This window comes from Spea bombifrons, chromosome 8 (assembly GCF_027358695.1).
Source record: "Spea bombifrons isolate aSpeBom1 chromosome 8, aSpeBom1.2.pri, whole genome shotgun sequence".
Classification (NCBI taxonomy): domain Eukaryota; kingdom Metazoa; phylum Chordata; class Amphibia; order Anura; family Pelobatidae; genus Spea; species Spea bombifrons.
Window position 1 is genome coordinate 25,021,459 of NC_071094.1, and position 20,223 is coordinate 25,041,681.

The following is a 20,223-nucleotide window of genomic DNA, read 5'->3' on the forward strand; positions in this document are numbered from 1 at the left end:
TGTTGTGCTCACCTCACGTGCATTAGCAGTGCCCTCGGTGTTTATTATTTGGGGAAGAATTTGGAATTGCAGAGGGAAGTGATTGATATGTGCTATGTAATAAGTGTTGTTTAGGTGGCTGATTTATAATAATGAGGGGTACATTCTGACCATCTATGTTTATTGTCTTCTGTCTAGCTATGGATGATAGAAATTATCAATAGAAAAATATCAGAAATGAAGAAAAGAGGGATTTTTATGGAGTCAAAGGGACTCCCTAAAAAGATTTAATACAGATAACTTATATAAAGTGATGTATTCATTGCTGTGGCTAACACACACAAATATGTATAGTGTCTCAAAAATTAAGAGAAACGAATGTTGGATCTTCCCTTATTAGTGACATCACCATGTGGTACTATGTTAATTAACTTTTCTCAGTAGCAGTCAAATTATTTGGTATATTGACTAATATTGATGTCATAAATTGCGGCCAGAGCAAGCAACACTTGTTCTCTCTTGGTATCCTATTGTGTTTTATGTTCTACACGTGCTTTGCTTAAAGTATCATATTTTGTGTGCCAAAATGAGCCATAACCAACAATAATAAACATAATAAGAATTTATAACTTCTTGCCATAGACACTAGGGCATTCTAAGTAAGAGAGCAAATGATTATTATTCACAGATGATTCATGTTACCCAGGGTTAGGACCCTTCCAGAAAATATATTTGTTTTCTTGTGACAGTCTGAATTATTACATTATTTATGAACTGCTTTCTACAACCACAGTGAAGAGGTTAAAATCTCAGAAGACAAATTTTACTTCTCAACATCTGATAAAAATTCTCAGACATCAATCAGCAAGTGCAAATCCTGCAACAAAAGGGGCTCTTGAGACTGAAGTGGATGATACTAGAACACGTGCCTTCCAAAAAAAGAAATCTTAATTATAAGAAAATACATAAAATGAGGGAAAAAATTGGCAGCGCAGCAGAAGATGGTCTATGAATTCTAATCCTTTAACATGTGACATTACTTCTCTTTGATGACTCCTCCTGATTGTTCTGTCTATATTTCTGAAGACATAAAGATATGCTAGAAATTAATCTGTGCAGAGATCCAGCTCTTATCCTGAAATGTGTCCGGTCAAGTATGTGTCCTGCAGTGAGGGCTTTGAGCTTAACTTATGAGTTAAGGACACATGTTGGGCTTTTCCTGAAGAAGGTCACGGAAGAGTTACCCTTTTAGTAGGCACTAAATATGCTAAGATATTAAGCAGTCCTGATTGGCAAAAAATATTTTTCTGTATACAATATTTATATAGTAGAATTTGGAAGGTCTGAACATGATCCCTTGGGGCACTCAGTCTGGAATGGACTCCTTCATATTTTATCTGATTCATTGAAAATGGCTTGTGGAATCATGGAATTGCTTGTCAGCAGAAAAAGGAAGCAGGGACCAGACAATGTCAAAGCGGCCCTGGCACTTTAAGGCACCTGATGATGTAGATGCGGCAGAAGGCTGGATATTTTTATGCTGGGTACTTGTATGTTCGCGTAGGATGTGGCTGGGCATAGCCAGCCATTCGCTGCACGCAGCAGCACCCAATCTGCCGCTGGAGTGTGTGGCGCTGTTGGCCACTGGCCTCCCGAGCATTTGCCCAGTTTGCCAGATGGTCAGTCGGGGCCGGGCAGAGACCAGCAAACATAGATGCTTCACCAATGCATTGTGATAGCAAAAACATACCATAGACTTTCAGTGTAGTTGGCCCATAAGCTTTGACAAACCCTGAATACTTGTTGGTGCACATTTAAGAAAATCTGATACAGATGCTGCTCTGCCACATATTAGTGAGTATGGATGCCACACATATGAAGTGACGTATTCGAAGACACGGTCAAAAACAACTAAAATAAAGTAGACATATTTAGGTCCTGTTTTAGTGTCAGTGGATAGGAAATGCACATATATTTTGTCTGTCATTGGTTTCAATCTGAACAAGATAAATATAGGGTTAAAGTGCAGTGATTTTGTAATGCGATATTGTTCACATGCTAGAATTAAGATATTGTTACTGGTATATGATAACGTTAAATTTGGACACAATTTAAAAAAAAAAAAAAATAGGTTTAATGCTTTAAAAATAGAATGTTCTGGTCTACTTTTGTTGTGAATCACACTGATTCTAGAATATGAATGACTAAGGCTACACAGGGTTAAAACTCTTCCCATGTAATGTCTTAGGAATTAATTTTCTCTTGTAATGCCCGCCAGTCACCCTTACCTACAACACAACTCATATATCGTCATGGCAACTCACTTGACATTAGTTTTACGTGAGAGGGACAATGGATTCCATCTCTTTTCTGTTTGGTTCTATTAACCCTGGGTGCTGAGAAGACGCACTTATCCTAACTGATTTCTCATCATTAAATAAACAACAACATCTAAATAGATTTTTAAAAATTGTAATGGATTCCCAGGATCTATTAGTGGAGCCAATGGATTAGAAAATGTATCGTGATCCTACCCTACCGCATTCCCTGACTACAAAAGAGAACATTATGTTATGTACGTGTCACCTAGATTTTCAAATACGTGCAAGACTCGATGATCTGTCTAAATAGTAGACTTTGCCACAAAATTAAAGCTAGCCCAGTGTACGTGGGTTGCATTTCTAGACCACTGCACATTTAATAAGATGAAAGAAAAACTGCCAATTAAGGTTAGCTCTGGTCGTTGCCACAGCAGAAGCTTATTATAACCAATCTGGTATAGCCCAGTGTGTTACATTTATGTTTTTGCTAATTGTTATTTACTTCTGTGTTAAATGAATATATGTGCTTGCTTTTACAGCTAAAAATTTGTACACACAGATATAGTTATTTTTTTTAATAACTACATTTATGTGACAAACTTTGGGATAACAATGAAAATATATAATTGGATCCAAAGCCGTTGGAATGTGGAGTTTTTTTAACTTCTAAAGCAGTGGTGCGTTACGTGACCCCACTGGGCACCTCAGTTACTGGGTGACTTATTCTGTGCTAGGCGGACTAGGCCTAGGACAGTCCGCCTAGCAGACTCCAAAAAGGAGGGGGCCCTGCACACCAGCAGTACCTGCCATAGGGACCCGCCAATGGATTGCCATTCAAAAGATGAAATTGTCACTAGTATGCTGTGTTTTTGTCGATCTGTTGTTAGTGTTTATTTTAGCTTTCCATGGTGTGTAGAATTCTACATGTCTTGTGGATTCTGGAGAAAGTCTTATTTTATTTTATTTAAAATGTATCACTTTGAAGAAGTTGTTTCCTATTGATTTCAATGTACCTTTTTTAGCAGTTGCAGTGTGGATCGCTATTAGGAATTTTCATCAGGGAGCTGATTCATAAATCCTGCATTTTTAATCACCACCAGCCAGTTAGGTTTTTATACAGGTCTTCTGAACTCTCTTCTGGTATTTCTCCACAATAACCACTACTCTTTTTTAACCGAAACCTTTTGTTTCAGCTCAATCATGTAAATATTTATTTTATTCCCACCTAATATTTTAAGTTCTATCAAATTGTTACCAACAGTTCCAATACTGACAATGTTTTCATATACAGAGAGAAAAAGAGGTAGTGTATATGTAGCTGTCTATGGCCAACATGGATTGTGATACACTTCTCTACAGAACATATGTTACAAATTTTATAAATATATAAAAAGTCTTACTACCATAGGGACTACCTGGATAGTATGGTGAGCAAAAACATATTCTCTTTATAGCTATGGTGATAAAACCACTTTCCAGACTTGAGAGAGTCCATTTTCATTCAGATTTCCCCATTGCATTACATATTGATAACGAATTGAATTGTAAATTTCTGAAATGGTAATGAAATTAATGTAGCGAGCCTGTTACCGGAAATAATATGCTGAATGTGCATCAAACATTAAAATGAATTCCAAATGTTTACATGGAAAACGAGAACAAAAGTGCACATACTGGATCTAATTTAAATATCACAAACCTTTCTCTGTTTCCCAAAGTAAACACTTATAACACCAATGCCTGTTGAAATCCGTATTCCATACCACCCAAATGTGTACTCTTCAGAGCAAAGATTCATTTTCCTGATGTTTAAATTGGTATCTGAACTGCTTAGCCCCAATTATATATTCTGTTTTGCCTATTACCGCTGTGAAATGCTTTATATACCTATGGTGATACACCTGTTTTAATTCTGCACATTTGCAGAAACAATGAGCTTTCTGGCATTGTGACTCAGTGATAGCCCTGCATTACCTTAGGACTCGGTATTCTAGCCACAGGCTTGCTCACCTCTTCTCTAGGTCTATCCTCTTGTGCGTATCTATGTGGGTACAAAACCCACTTTTTTTGGAAATAGCTCCACATAGCATTGCCATGACTTTCTTCAGAAAATAATTATGGCCTATTTTTTTCAGTGTGTAAGGGCTAGCTTTGTGTTGATGGTGACTCACCTGCAGCATTTCAGGATAGTGGCCCTGATATAATGGGCATACCTCCAAGGGACAATGTTGTCCCATCATAAGGGATATAGGGGCCACTGATCAATTATTGGGTTTATATATTAACATTCAGATCCTCACATTTTCTTTTTCTATGTATTTGGGTAAGTTAATGCTCAACATACATGATCCTGAGCTACCCTGTCACATATTTTTGTAGTTTGTAAACTTACGTTCTTCATCTTTAGAGTCAGATAGCGGCTATCTGCCTGCCATGTTACATTTGTGTATACTGCGCTCTGTCTTGTTTTTAAGGTGATCTGCCTAGACCCCGATATCTGTACATGTTGATCGCAAAGGCAAACAAAAACAGAATTAAAAAGTAAGAGTGTGAAATTGCATTGAAGAGGAAGCATGTTTTGCCTTTAGATTACTAAAGAGGTATATTATAGTATAGAAAAGAGAGAGGAAGAATGTGACACATTGTAGATGCAATTCTATGTAAAATGGAGTGAAAGTTTAGAAAGCAAATAAACTGCAGAATATGCATGAACTAAGAGCGAGATGGAGAGTGCATTATAATAAAGAGGGTGAGAAGGAGGGGAAAGGCAAAGAGACTCCGTTGGGGGAGGGGAGATGCCTGTGTGTGTGACGAAGAAACACACACACACAAAGCAAATTGGTCTCCTCCATCACCCAAGAACCCCCAACCTCCCCCAAAGCTTAGAGCCAATGTTCCGATAACACCGAGGTAGGCAGATGTGAGGCTGCAGCTGCAACTAGGGGGGAATCCAGGAGTAAGGGGGCCACGAGCATCGCTCAGGATGGATGGCCAGAATATGGCATGGACCGGAGACAGAGAGGGGATGGTGAGTCCAGGTAGCTGCTGCTATCTCTCCTCTTCTCTCTGAGAGGCAGCGGCTGATCTGCAGGGCTAAGCTCCTGCCATTTTACACACATCATTTCTGGCTCTACAGAACATGGAGATTCATCTCTGTGCAGAGGGAGGTTGCTAGACTCCTCATCTCATATTGAGGCATCAAGAACATGAACCAATGTAAGGACACTTTGTTGCGTTAAGGCATATATTCCTACTTTGTTTCGTGTGTGGGTTTCTGGTGCTGTGACTCCCTCACTTCCTGAGATTTGTAGGTTCTTCTGGTGTTGAAGGGGTTATTTCAAGGGGACCGCTTCCTATTATACTAGCAGCCCAGCCAAAGGATGATGCTTCACACAACCGTGAAAATGACAGCTGCATCTAAAAATAACCCAACTCTATGGGGCTGTTGGCAGTCTTGGCTTTCTGTGCTGTCTGGAGAGCTATACTTACTGTGTAGGGTTAAGAAATGCAGCAATGAAGGTGGGAGGCAGGAGAAGGTTTACGGTTTTAGAATTTTATCAGTACACGTAGCTGTGGGGCTTCTAATTCAGTGTTTCAAAATAAGCAGTCAATGCCTAAACATTTTTTATATGTATGTGTCTTTACGATCTTGATACACAGGGGCAGATAGGTGTGTGTGTGTGTATATATATATATATATATATATATATATATATACAGATATGTGTATCTATGTCCGTAACCATACACAGTTTGTTTACTGTATCTGTAATAAACACCTAGTATGAATTTATAGGGTTGTGTATGTTTGTAAGCTACATATGTATATCTATGTATGTATGTACATATATAAATGTATGTGTGTATGTATGTATAAGCCAGCTGGAAGGTTATGTTATATATATATATATATATATATATAATATTTCAGCTGGCTGATTTGTCACTTGCTGCCTTTGTTATAAGGGGTTAATCAGCATGCGACTTCTTATTATGAAGGGGAGCATTGTCTAGATAATGAAGGCATGCCGATAGTCATTAAAACTGACATAATGGGTAATGTGTGTATTGTACACTTGTCCTATAAATAGTTTTATTCTCTCTGTACCAATGAAAAGTTAACTTGACCCTTGTATTATTCATCAAAAATACCCCAGCAGAAAGGCAAGTCCATGAATGTACTACCTTTACAGCCAGGTGGATCTTTCTTCTGCCTTGATGTGTCTATCTAGCTACTATTTCACAGCATGACCTCATGTTGAAACATCTGTTTTCACACATGGGAAAGGCTTTCCTGGACATTACTGGTCTTGACATCAACAGAAGTGTTACCTTTGCCTTTAATCCTCTAGCTGTGATAGGCATTCAAAAGTGTGCATTATATATATATATATATATATATATATATATATATATATAATCACATTAAGCTGAGAGTTAAAGTTAAGTTCTTATTGGTAAACATTGATGGCTAAAGCGATACATAGCTGTACAATCCTAAATCACACTGGTATTAAACATGTAGCATAAGGTTACATGGACCTTACAGTACAGAAAATGATCACCTGTATATCATAGGAATCATGTGAATCTCACTCGCATATAGCAAATAAATTATTTCTGAGATGTACTATGACTGCTGAAATAGACAATAAAGTAGGACATACCCCATCTCAAAAATTTAAATCAGTGGTGGAATATTGCAGTAATAATCATGGCATCCTTGAAGAGATTCGAATTTTGAAAGCAGCAGTGTTTCTAATAAAGATTCATAGTATAGTCAATAAAGCAAAATCCCTCTGTGTTTACTAGTTGCTATCATCAGCATTTATATATACATGTAGGGCCTGGGAAACTTGTGTCTTGGGCATATGTATGATCTGTATTATATCAGTTTATTGAGGAGATGGGGACTAGATTATATAGTTCTCAATGTCCAAATACATCAGCAATGAATCCAAACTATGCTGATATGTCAGTGTTCTGTGATTGCATAGATAAACTAAGCTGACTTTCATTACTTTATGTCCTTTAATGTATTCATTTTTTAGAACTAAGATTCCACTAGGCTGTAGGCAAAATATGAAATTGTGTTCCCCATATGCTTACAACCGTATGCAGTTCCCAATGGGTTTGTCTTGTCTCTTTCCTATTCTGAGACTATTTTACTGATGGGATTTGTGGTCAGTGTATTTATGATGGTTCTGGGAAATAATCTGAAGCCGTTAAGAATGTATGTGTTCTAGTAGTGATTTTCATATGTTAATGAAATAAAAGCATGAGGAGATCACTAAGGCTTTTGGACACATTTTACATTTAGAAAAAATTCTACCCCAAGTGGAAACAAGAGGGCTGCCCTCCTTGAACCAGGATTATGTGGCACATAAATGGATCATGGTTTAGATCAACTATTTTTAGAGTTGTTTTTGGAATTTACAGAAGACCTTCAAATGTAAATGATCTTCCAAGGTACTAAGACAGTTGAATATGTAATGTAAGTTAATATTAACTGTGATAAAAGTGAAGCAGCCTTGGAGAAGAAGTTGTAGAGCTTACTGAAGTTAAGGAAGCACAGAGGTGGGTCAACTGGCCATAGCTAGGTACAAGCTAAACTTGAGAGAAGCTTGTGAGTCCACAAAAATACACACACACACAGATGTCCTTATTCATGTTCAGAATAACACACTACCAGTGGAGGTGGTATCTTAAGCTGCCATGGCTCTTACATTTATAAGGGTTAGATGTTGAGGTAGATTGTCCAGCTGTAATAAGACAAAAGAAGGTAAAACCAAGCCACGTCCAAGCTGGTTCTCTGGTTCTCTAAGCCCACACACAAATTGATACAGTGCACCTATGAACACCTATGAACACACAGATCCTGATGTTTGTAATTATGGGTATGCATGAGAACCCACTAAAGGATTGAGAGTAATCTCTCAAGAAAGTTCTGGCTCAGCAGGAGACGAGAAGCAAGAGGTGGAACTCAGCCCATTCTGACCTTCTAGTGTTATAGACGTAGCACTATCCTAAACATAACTAAAGGTCTAGCACTAAATATAAGGTTAAGTTGCAGACTGGAAATTAAGCAGCCATAAATATACAAAAATAGTAAATCATTTTGCATTTTACACATGTAAGCAGATCTTGAGAAATTGTTACCATTATAGCTGTTCTCCTGTAATGGAAAGTTAAACCTTCCAAAAGTAATAACTATAAAAAGCTCTTACAAAACTAAAAGTTTACACCAAATAATTAAACTAAATCAAAATGCCCATAGAGGTATCCTAATTTTTCTTGTTTTAGTATATATATTTATTAAGGAAATAAGTTCTGATTTCCCTTTTTGACACCTCTACACACAGAGACAATGGACTTCATTCTGTAATCCCCAGTAAATTAACATTGCAAACTAAAGTCATAATAACAAGTAAGCAATTACTTGGGGCAAAAATCCAAAATAGTGAGCTGCAGTGTATCTCAAAATCACAGCCAAGTCTGTGCCGATTCCATGTTTAAACAACTCTGCATCTAATAAGATCAAAGCAACACATTGAATAGATTTTGGTGCAGGTTGTTACTACAGCAGAAGCTCATTACAGCCAATGTAGTAAAAACAGTAGTGCGTAGCTTTATATTTGCTGATTTTCTTTTGACGTCTCTTTACCCCTATATATTGGGACGCATTTGCAGCAAATTATAGGTATCTCCCAATAAAGAAAAACATAAGTATATACAATTTTAGCATGCATTGGCATTAAAATGGTTAAATTCTCACACATATACTGTGCTTTTATCTCTCTGCATATGTAATTCTAGGCTAAGGTTTTTTAGGATCTAAAATGTATTTGTAAGTTGTATCCAGTTTAGACTTGCTAATTCTCATACCATTGAATCCTTCAGTAGAAGTGGTGTCTTATGGGCTTTCATATAGCATTGATTAAGTTGTTAATGTCTAGAATCCACAATTGCAGTTTTGAGTTTGAGGCTGAGAGCTGAATCGCAAACTTGCAATTTTAAATCACCTTTAACACCGGTTACAGTTTGACATACCCAGAACAAGCAAAAAAAAGGGATGTGCCTGGTGGAGGAGAAGGGTTTGCGATATCATACTTCAAATATGTACATTAAGCTGCATAGCTAACTGCATGCCCTAGGTTCCTAAGGTTGATTGTGTTAACCAATTGTTTACCAAAGTAAATTAAATCTAACTTATTCACGTGAAGACCACCAGACATTTTTTCTACTGCTGAATTCGGTAGAAACGCAGAATCGCTTGCTTCCACCTTCCTGCCAAGTACAGTTGGACCCTGCAGCTGTCCGTGGGCTTAAAACTGAATTTGGCAAGCAGAGAGATTTTGCGCAAGTCTGATAAATAACCTAGCTAATATTTGCCACATGGGTGGCAATACTGTATTAACAGGTTTAGCAGCTACACATGATCCAGCAGCTCCAGGTGGCCCCCATCTGAGGGTTGGGGAATATCTGTGGAAGTTTTACATATTTATCACAAAGAGATATTTAATCAGGTTTTTATTCTTTTTTATTAAAAATATACTCTCAGTCACTTTCTACAAACCTCTCTCACAAACGTATCTCCTATTTGTGCCCTGCCAGTTCATAATAATAATAATTCATGGCTGGAGGCACTTATAATAAGTAAAAAGTCAGCTAGCTTATTGATGGGCAAGACACAAACCTTTTGGTACAATACATCCTCTGATCTCCCCAATCAGCCCTTGGCTGAGTCCTTAGACACTTGAAGATATCAGTGACGTATAAGCCCAATTGCCCTGGGCTAAGGGTAACCGGGCTAAGGGTAATCCGTTATTTCTATAAGCCATTGGCATTTTTAATCTTTTTTCCCCAAAAAATATCTACAGATACCCCCAGCTAAAACCATTAAAAAGTGATTTTTTTTGTAAAAGCAAAACCATCAAAATTTAGCTATTTGAAGAAGAACCTCTGTATGAACCAAATTAGTCTAGCGGCATTGCTAATGATACCACGCTCCCGCCTTCCCTGTCAGCTTTCTACCAAAAGAAGTGATTGTTATTATTCTCTTTTGCAACTTGCTATGAGTTGTTTCATGATGGATACATTGGACTGTTTATTGTGACTAATCCTGCAAATGATTCATCTTTATAGATCAGCCCTCAAAACTGGCTACTATTGTTACAAAGAGACAGCGTTTCTCAATGCCTCAATTATAGCAGTTGTCAGGTGCTTACATAACAGCTAAGTTAAGCAAAACTTTTTTACTTCGTAACTTTGCGATTTTCATGCTTATAGAACAGTATTATGTCATTGCCAACAAGCTGTTAAGTTGTAGTGAACTATTAATATGTTTAGTAACTTGTTTATATTAATAGACCTGAATGTAATGCTCAAACTGAGTACTCCAGGCCCCATGCTTACGAGGGCCCTACAGTGCCACTGCTTACTGCTCATCCTCATGGTGTCTCCTAGACTAAGTTAAGTGGAGCTCTGAAATATGATGTCATATCCAGTCGTTCCTCCTCTCTCAGAACAGCAGGTATCACCAACACCCTTTCTGTCCCTTCTTAAGAGCAAAGGGCCACCACGATTTATTATGGCCCATGGCCTCACAGGTTCTAAGGGCAGCCCTAACTTTGCTTCACCATGCTCTAAAAGAATACAGCCCTATTTATTACTTTATTTTAATAAAGAATTTCTGTCTGCAAGCTGTGGTCAAAATATTACCGGGCAATTTTGATACTTGCGGACGTCATGAAAATATTCTGACCAGACTATGGCCTCTGTATATATCAGATATTTATATATCGTTAGTCAGCAAACTACCACTTCCTACAATAATAAATTGAGTTGTAATTCTTTGTTTTTTTTATGTAGTGGTTGATAGATTGCCTCCGAAACCGTGACAGCTTCACAGCTTCTGACCTATTAATTCATTTGTCAGATACATTCACTGGGGATGTTTTGGGAGTTTGCTGAATAAGCTCACCTGATATGAGAAGGTGAACAATTCTTTTTTTGATCTGATTGTGTGTGTAAAAAGGTTTCCGAGGTGAGCCTGAGGCTGAAGGTAGTCCTGTAGTAGGTCCCTCTGTCAGCGAGACAGTTAATGCATGGACATCTGTGGTATTTTGAGTGTTACATTATACAAACATGAGTATGCTTCTGTAAGTGACCTGGTTTCTGCTCTTGGACCTTAGAACGGCTTGTACAAACTTGTCGATGCAGCAATTCTGTACAACATGCCCTTTTTTAACTACTAGGCCCATGATTTCAAAGGCAACCTACTTAAAGATTCTGCCTGCTTAATCTTTTTTTTTGATATTTGCCAAAGCTATGAACATCATAAGAAGATCATTTGTGATTACTAACACGATTAGCGATTTGGTAGTCTTTTATTTAAATCATACCAAGCATTCTGGGTTCAGCTGTGCTCTGTAATGTTCTTGCAGACCCATAATCAAGATGTATAGCAGCTAGTGTTTGAATGACTATGCTTTGATTAAAATACAGGGAGACATTTTATAAAAGCTGTATCTCACGTTTAATGCTTTTATGCTTCTAAGCCATAAAAATGACAGTTTATGGAACAGAAATGGTTACATGCACTCAATGCTGAGCATGCATTACATTTTTGGGGGTTTATGCTTTGCATAGCTGATATTTCACTACTGATACAAACTTTATATTTAATTCATTGCGTCAAGGAATCCTTGCTGATGACGCAGAACCTCTCGTTTTTCTTCAAGTCTCGCTATTCTGCTTCACTCATCTTTCTCTCCCTCTCTCTCTCCCTCTCTGTGCTTATGCACTCCTCCCTTGCTGATATAAAGAGATGCTCTGTATGCATTGCAGCAGCCTCATCCTCCTTATCATGCCCACTGTTGCCTTGAAAAAAGGATTAATCGCCATCCTTGGTTCCAGCTCCCTGATTGACAGCTAAATCCCTATGCCTCATGCTTAACATGAGTCCAGCCTGCCTTGCATGACACTGCCTCTCTATCCAAGCTGCAGTAGCAGCAGCAGCAGCAGCAAAAACAGCCTCTGAATCTGTGGAGGGCTCAGCTCATGCACAGCCCTATCTACAAGGAATCCAATTAAAACGCAAGAGAGATACTGAGACATGCAGCTCTACTCTCATCTCCCTTCCTCTGCTGAAGATTTCTGCATTTTCCATTCCCAGCAGACATTGTTTTTTTATTGACTTCATAAGTAACCGGAGCAAAGACCTAAAGAAGAAAAGAGGAAAGAAAAGAAAAAGGAAAGGCAAGGAAAATTGATTAGAGAGAGGGAACAAAAGATTACGGGGAAGGGGGAGAGCAGAGACTCACACCCCCCTTCTATTCTAACATGGTGGATGTATGGACAGTTTGGCAGAGCAAAGGTTGACACCTCCAAATCTCCCAGGCCCCCATCTTGATCACTATAATGTCCTGCACTGCACTATGACCTTGGATGTCCAAACTGTGGTGGTTTTCGCCGTGATTGTGGTCTTGTTGCTGGTAAACGTGATTCTCATGTTTTTTCTGGGCACTCGTTAAGTGGATTTCTGTCCCTGAGCTGTCATCAGAGGAGCCTGAGAGAGTGAGAAGAGTACATCAGCCCATGCTTGCAGTGCTTCCGAACCTCAACATGGACTCACTGTGATATGTATGATGTTGCTATATTATCTTTGTTTTAATTTTTAGTGTCCTGTTGTACCCCTTCACTGCCAGAGGGGACTCCAACTTGTTTAGAAAATCACTGCTACCCCTCTGTCAACGTAGGGGCATGTTTGTGAATGTGTAGGCTTATCATATTGCCTTAAGCATATCCATCTTCACCTTTAAGTAAAATTAAGTAATAGTTCTTCGGTAATAGATGATAACCTTCTACGCAAACCTCAGAATGTGTTTCTTAGTAGTCTTTCAAAAGCTGTTTTTATCGTGCATGTAAATGTCACAGATATTTAAATTATTTGCACCAATAGCATATAGAAAAAGACCATGCTGAAAAGTAACAGAGGGATTGAAGGATGATAGTCATGATCGAGAGGTTGTTGCGATATGCAGCTGTAAGGTAGGAATGATTTAATTTTTCTGCTTTAGTGCAGGAACGGAGAAGCCTTCATTTTTTAAATGCATAGAAGAGGAACTTGCTTGTAAGATGAAAAATAAACCAAACGTGTGTCGAAATTTCTAGCAAGCTGCTCACGATTCTACGAGTAGATGAGAGGAACTGGAGCATTGTGATAAGGGATGATGTGTTTTATCGGCTGAGGGTGATGGGATCAAGAATTAGGTTTTTTTTTGGAAAGCAAAGCGTTTACACTAGCTCAGCATCTGTGGGGCTGTAATGAGGTCTGTGGTTCAAATCCAAAAGGATTTTTCTTAGTGATTTCTGTAGCCCCTCCATTTCCTATAACTTTGGAACAGAAGGAAGTTGTCACGAAGGCTCTGTGGCCTGTTACAAAGCATTGCACGTGAAGACGTACAGTTCATTTGCTTAAAGGATTCTGGTTGTACAATCTGTGCAAGACAAACCTCAGAGTGTTTCTGAGTTCACAAACATTATTCTTTGCATTATTCTCCTTTCCAGATAAACACATGAATGTGGAACATGGTGGTAATAACGGTGAATATTACCAAATACATGGTTGAGGTAGACCCGTCACATACCGTGACTGCCTGAATGCTATAGTATAGTCCAGCAACATCTAGCAAGTTACAGGTCACCCACTGTGCTATGACGGCATGTAGCTTACATTAGGAGACTAGCTTCAGAGTTAATTTGGCTACCGTTTTCATACCAACTCCTTCATGCATGAAATGAATGACACGCTCAAGGCGGAGAAGGTCTTAGTTGCTTCCAAATATACATTTTTATTTTGCTTACAATTCCTTTGATTATTAAACCTGTGGTATCTTAACTGAAGCATGTTTGTATTGTGAACTGGACCACTCTCCACTGCTTTTTGTTGCCTCACGGCACCAAAAATCCATTCTGACACCATCTGCTTTACCTTCACTTGGTTTATATCGATTCGCCTGAAAATGAAGTGCCAAATTTAATATGATAAGCTTTATACAAGTGTGAGAGCCGCACAGAATTATTTTCACATGATGCTTGACTAGCGAATTCTTTCCATTACAGATCGGTGGTTATGAAAGAAAGCATCAGTTTTTATATATTATTTTTGTGTATTTCTTTACTTTCCTTCACATTTTTCTTATGCCCTCTCATCTAGATCAGCAGCCATTTCAGACTCTGTTATGCCTTGGGTTTTGAAAGCTGATTGTAGCCATGGTAATAAGTTGTCAGCTACCTGATCTAAAAGTGTTCAACCACAAATCAACCGCATGCGCTACCTGGTGCAGTCTGAGTCAGATGGTGGAAAGTAGCCTTTCCGTATTTTAACTCTTGTGAATATCGAAACATTGGATTTTTGTCTGAACATGAATCACTATCCAGAATTGATCGTTTGCATTAATCCTGAGTAGATATTAAGAAAATCTAAATACATAGCTGATAAAAAAGTAATTCTGGTCTGGAGGGGAGTGTTAAAGGTGGCATGATCACCATAGCAACTGCTTTTTGTTCTTTCTCTCTTTGTATGTATGTATATATATATATATATATATATATATATATATATATATACATACACACACACACAACCTCTAGAGCACAGAGGTATTGTTATGGGGAGGAAGCTAAAGGTGAAGTTTATGAAGAAAGGCCAAGGGTTGGTGATACCAATATTAGGGAATATTACAAACACTAAATACTCTGTGACAAATTGATATAGCAGTTAAAGAAGGTATTGTGTAAAATTCTTAGTGTGTATAGCATATGTGTTAGGTGTAGGCACTGCAGTATATACTGTGTTGCAGGATGTCTATATGATATGCCTTTTATAGTAAGGCATTACATTTGATTTGATTTGGTTTCAGCAACTGCATACTGGGAGGTCTCATTTTTAATTTAATGATTACTGATCCCAACAAATGAGTTTCATCGGCCACAATATATTCAAGTAACGTAAACAAAAAAACATAGGTTAACTTAAAGACAAAAAAAAAATATTCAGACTTTTTCAAATTGCAAAACAGATAGTTTATGTTCAAATTGTTACTCCTATTTCATTGACTTGGTGACCCCGTGCACAGCATACAGCTGTATGCTTCATGTACATGTGTGGCTTACTACTTTTACTAGAAGCTCAAAGCTGGAAAATTCATGGAAGTTAGACACATGCATACCTAAAGAAAAATCTGACCATGGCTAACTGTGGCGGTTATAGCAACAGCTGAAGAGCTTAGTTTTCTGGACATATCTATAGTCTCTGTCCACTTCATAAATGCTAATTGAATTCTTGTTTATCTGAGGCATGTCAGTCCTTTTGTTTTTATACAAAAGGTCCATGATATTTTAGCTTTTGCCAACCTCTAGTTGATGATCCTATGGATACAACACATTTTCTAAAACGTAACAATTTCCCTAACACAGAGACCAGGAAATAATGATTTAGAGGTTAGGAAGGCCTCAGTATTAGCTTCAGTACAGTTGGTGCTATCAGAGGAGAGGCTAAGAGTGTTGAATGTAGTATATTTTCAAGGAGATGTGTTCAGCATTCTGTCCCTCTGTGAAACCTGTTGCCATGGTAATTTGCATCTCCCCGTAGACACTGCAACACAAGGTAGCTCAATTCTAAGAACCGCTTCCAGCATCTGCACAGGGGAGCAGTATAGAATGCAGAATTCTGACACTTCAGGGTCTGCAACGTAGTTCTGCAACGTTATTGATCGCTCAGTCTCTTAGTTTAAATATTTCCATCCTGGAATAGACTGGATGACATGAGTCTGAAAAGGAAATGTTGATAGAGAATAACATGGTGTTAGCAGAGAGAAATCTAGCATAGGAACAGATGCATGTATACACACGTTACTAGATATTTTTAAAATAAGTTTTATTTAAAGACCTGGACTGACTCTTCATTTATTTGGCTTAAGATTGCATTGAAGAGACTGTGCATAAAAACATTGCTAAACTGATTGTATAGAAAGTTTGTTTCCTTTACCCATATGCATCTTCCATAGGTATACAGTGAAAAACAAAAGCCAGAAAGTATGATTTGGAAGGTCTGCTAAATTCCCTTTCACATGCTACCACACTACACATGACATCCCACATCATTGCGTTTCATGGCTTTTTAAGCTCTTCTCTCATGCTTTTGTATGTTTAACAGCTTTATTGCCAGAAGGAGCTCCGCTGTGAGTTAATTAAAATCGATAGAGTCCCCTCTTGGTGCATTGACTGCAGGCATTCACCTCTTGTGCTGTTTGCATACTTGCTCAACGCATCCTATAGGCCCAAACTGGAACGATGATTTGACATGGCAATCTTTAACAGGACACATTCTGTTTAAAAGTCATATTCTCTGTATAGATCTTGAGGTCTCTGCCAATGTGCTGAGTTTATCACCTTCCGAAATAGAAAAAAACTATAAATTAGCATTGGTGAAATCCTTGAAGTCTCCTTTTAACCCTTTGGGTCACTGTCCACCTCTTTGTGGTCATTTTATTAAACCATGTGTTACTGTTTGATAGTCATGGACAATTAGGCTACCTTTCTATACTTTCTGAACTCATTTTTGCATGTGTCTAAAATGCTATAGCTATTTTTCATCAAAGAAAGCATTGTGCATTGGCAATGACATGGGACCCACACTATGCGTACCTCCTACCCATCTTTGCTGAACAAACGTAGCCACTGTATTGCAGTATATGCAGAAGTGCACAGTAAGATGGCCCAAACAATTCCAGCTTTGTAGGCTCTCCTTTTTAGCATATTGATATATTTTAACAACGCCCATTGCACTATGAATTTCAAATTAACCTGCCCTGATACTGCATGTCTTTGTTGAATAATTCCCGAAAGTCATGCTGTATACTATAAAGACCAGCTAGTATATGTTGCTTTAGTCAGCATCTGATAATTAGACTTCAACAACATTTCCTAAAATTTGCCAAAGTAGAACCAAACTATTGGGAAGATGTTTTTTTTTTTAAGTACAGGAAAAATCATTGGGTTTTTTTATAACCCTGTTGATAATGCAGTAGCCCACCTAAGTACAAATGTAATTTTTACGGAGTCAATTAATCTACCACAGATTGGGAATAGTTAACTAGTTCATTGTAAATATGTCAAACCTAGTGTTTCTATGGGAATTCAGCTGATTTTGATATGACGTGAAACTGTCAAATATAATTTTCAATTATCTGTCAAATTTAAGTATTAAATAGAACCATACAATTTGCTTTATCTTACTATATTAAAGGATCCATCTCTCAACAAGGCCAAAACTGACAGCATTGAATGAAAGAAAGAGTGGGAAATACTCATGCATAAGATCTGAATTTGCATGAATTTTATCTTTACAATAACCATGGGACCTTTTGGATGTGATATTTGCAGGGCTGCCATTAGGACGGGCAAGTGGGGCTTATGCACGAGTTGCACTTAGGAGGCCTCCTAATGCCGCTACTTACCATATGTCTCGCTCACACTGGTGGTCTCTGTATCGTTGCATGATTTTTTAAGATATGAGGTTGTATACCAGCACAGACCACAAGCACAAGGAAAAGCAAACCCCCCACTTGCCCGTTCCTAAGAAAGAAAAAAGGGGCCCACAGACCCTGAGGGCAGCCCTGGATATTGGTTTTGAAATTGAATTCTTCCTTTGGCCAAGAGCAATTCAAGAAATAAGGTTGGTACATTAGAGGACTGCTAGCTGTTGTTTCTCCGTCTCTCTTAATTGCATTTGTTTGAGAAGACCTTTCCTGGCCTGTGTTTCCCATTTTTCCTATTTAATTTCGTTCACCCAGATGCAATGGTTTGCTTGATGAATTGGCCTGTGAGCTTCATCAAAAGGGTTTGAAGCTCTCTGCCGCTTGGCAATCAATGTACCTTCATCTTTCATTTAAGCAATCCGTTTATTTGTTTGTGTAGACAAGTTTTCAAATTTCCACTTAAGTTACTGCCTCTAGAAAGCGTTTAAAATGTATATTCTCTTTAACTTTTAGGCGTCAGAAGGTAGTTGAAGTCGTGTTTTTATGTTGTGCAGTTGCCATGAAGGTCATGTTTGTAAGATGTTTACTCCAAGCCTACCCTTTATAATTTCCAAATAAAATAGGGCCAGAATTGAGCAAAAACAATGCTTTTGCAAGGGATGGCTTATTTATAAATTGTATATTGTAATTGTTTTATAAAGAAAAAAGCATGTTCTGTGCAATAATAACTCTTTAATTTAGGTAGGTGATCATAGGATACAGTACGAGGTATTCATAATTACGATAATAAATGGGATTGTCTTTTGTGACATGTAGATTCTTATTGATATTACTACTACATTTTGTTCATAGCCAGCTTCTGTAGCCTTCTATCGCTGTGATAAGAGAATGGGAAATTGAACAATATCATTAAAATAATTAATATACAATATCAACAATAACCGGAACGAATGTAAGGCTTGCTGGTACAGAAGGACATTTCATAAAATGCTAGGCAAACAAAATGGCTACCTCTTATAACCATGATATGCTTCTGATCTGTATAAGAAGTTAATTCCATACACATAAAACAAAAGCAAAATTTCATGTAAAATCACCACATGTTGTATAGGAGTTGCGAGTTCTTATTTTCTTTAGTGTATTAAATACAGTGAATTTATTTCAGTTTCCAACATGTCAATAAATGTCTTATCGTCCTCTGGGACTTTTTGCTGATAGTTATGGATGGACAAAAGTAGCTGTCTATTGGTTGTTGATAAGAAAGGGATTTGTTATTGATGAATTATAATCATCCTAAAAAAACACAACCATTCAGCTATTTCAAGTACAAACCCTGGTCTCGTACATATGGGAAGTATGGAAAAATACAAGTATAAGCCAGGGAAATCTTGCACCAGCTCATTTATCAATGAAAAGCAGATTATTATTATTACCTTGTATTTATTAAGTGCCAACAAAGTATGCAGTAAAACAAGTAAAACACAACGTTCATTATATGTTTTACAAAATAAGAGATTAAATACCACCATTAGATACTAAGCCTGCCAACAATATTATTTTTACATCCTATTAAAAGGATGCAATGTAACTGATTTCGCAAATCCATCTAAAGTTAATTTATGATATACAGAGATATAGGCATAAGACAATTATGTATATGTATTGCATGTAAAAAGTTGTTCCTATACAAAGTTTGAACGTTGCTCAGTGTTGCCATAGCAACTAAAGAATTTTTACTGCAGATAGGGCCATTCTATTGGTTGCTATGGGGTTAAGAGCATGATGCAAATACATAGCCACTGCAGAGCCGTAAAAGCCTGAAGAACTCTGAGATTCTGTGTGCTTAAATAATTCTGGGTCAAAGGGTTTCAAAGTACCAACCAAAACCAGGCCAGGGTCTTTGGATATACCAGCTAGAGGACAGTCTACTCAATCAACATATTTGAAGCTGATCAAATCAGACTGGAGTATATGCGGAATTCCCTGTTTGTTGACATCTCTTGTCTAGAATTTGTTCTATGAGCATGTTGGCATTTAATGTATCACACTATACTGTAGACTCTCATTAACATCTGTAAATTATGTAAAATTGGATTACAACCCCTCATATGGATATATGTCCGTTATTACGTGGGATATGCTCTACAAAAGTGTGATGCTCCCAGACACCTTTCTTCCCTAAAGCTTTTTGTGATTCCTGTCACTGCCCTTTCTGTCTGAAAAATACCAAATTGTTTTATTTTGACACTTCCTACATATCAGTTTGAGCAACATCATATGTTGGATTTCTATTTTGGTCTGCCATGCTAATTAGGAGAGACAGCCATAGGCTCACACAGAGTTTGATAGAACTGCCTATTTAACCTCTTCAGTTCTAG

The 20,223-nt window shown here is 37.7% G+C and overlaps 1 protein-coding gene across 3 annotated transcripts in view; it reads left to right on the forward strand.

Moving 5' to 3' along the window:
* The first annotated feature begins 5,174 nt into the window (after positions 1-5,174).
* Positions 5,175-20,223, forward strand: part of ARHGEF9 (Cdc42 guanine nucleotide exchange factor 9) — an 83,534-nt gene continuing 68,485 nt past the window's right edge. Inside the window, exon 1 of one of the 3 annotated variants that reach the window (XM_053472618.1) lies at positions 5,175-5,328. In XM_053472618.1, coding sequence (XP_053328593.1) covers positions 5,284-5,328 — 45 coding nt within the window. In that variant the 5' untranslated portion in view covers positions 5,175-5,283. Of the gene's footprint in view, positions 5,517-12,873; positions 12,945-20,223 lie in introns of those variants that run through there. The other 2 variants (XM_053472619.1, XM_053472620.1) reach the window with 2 other exon arrangements.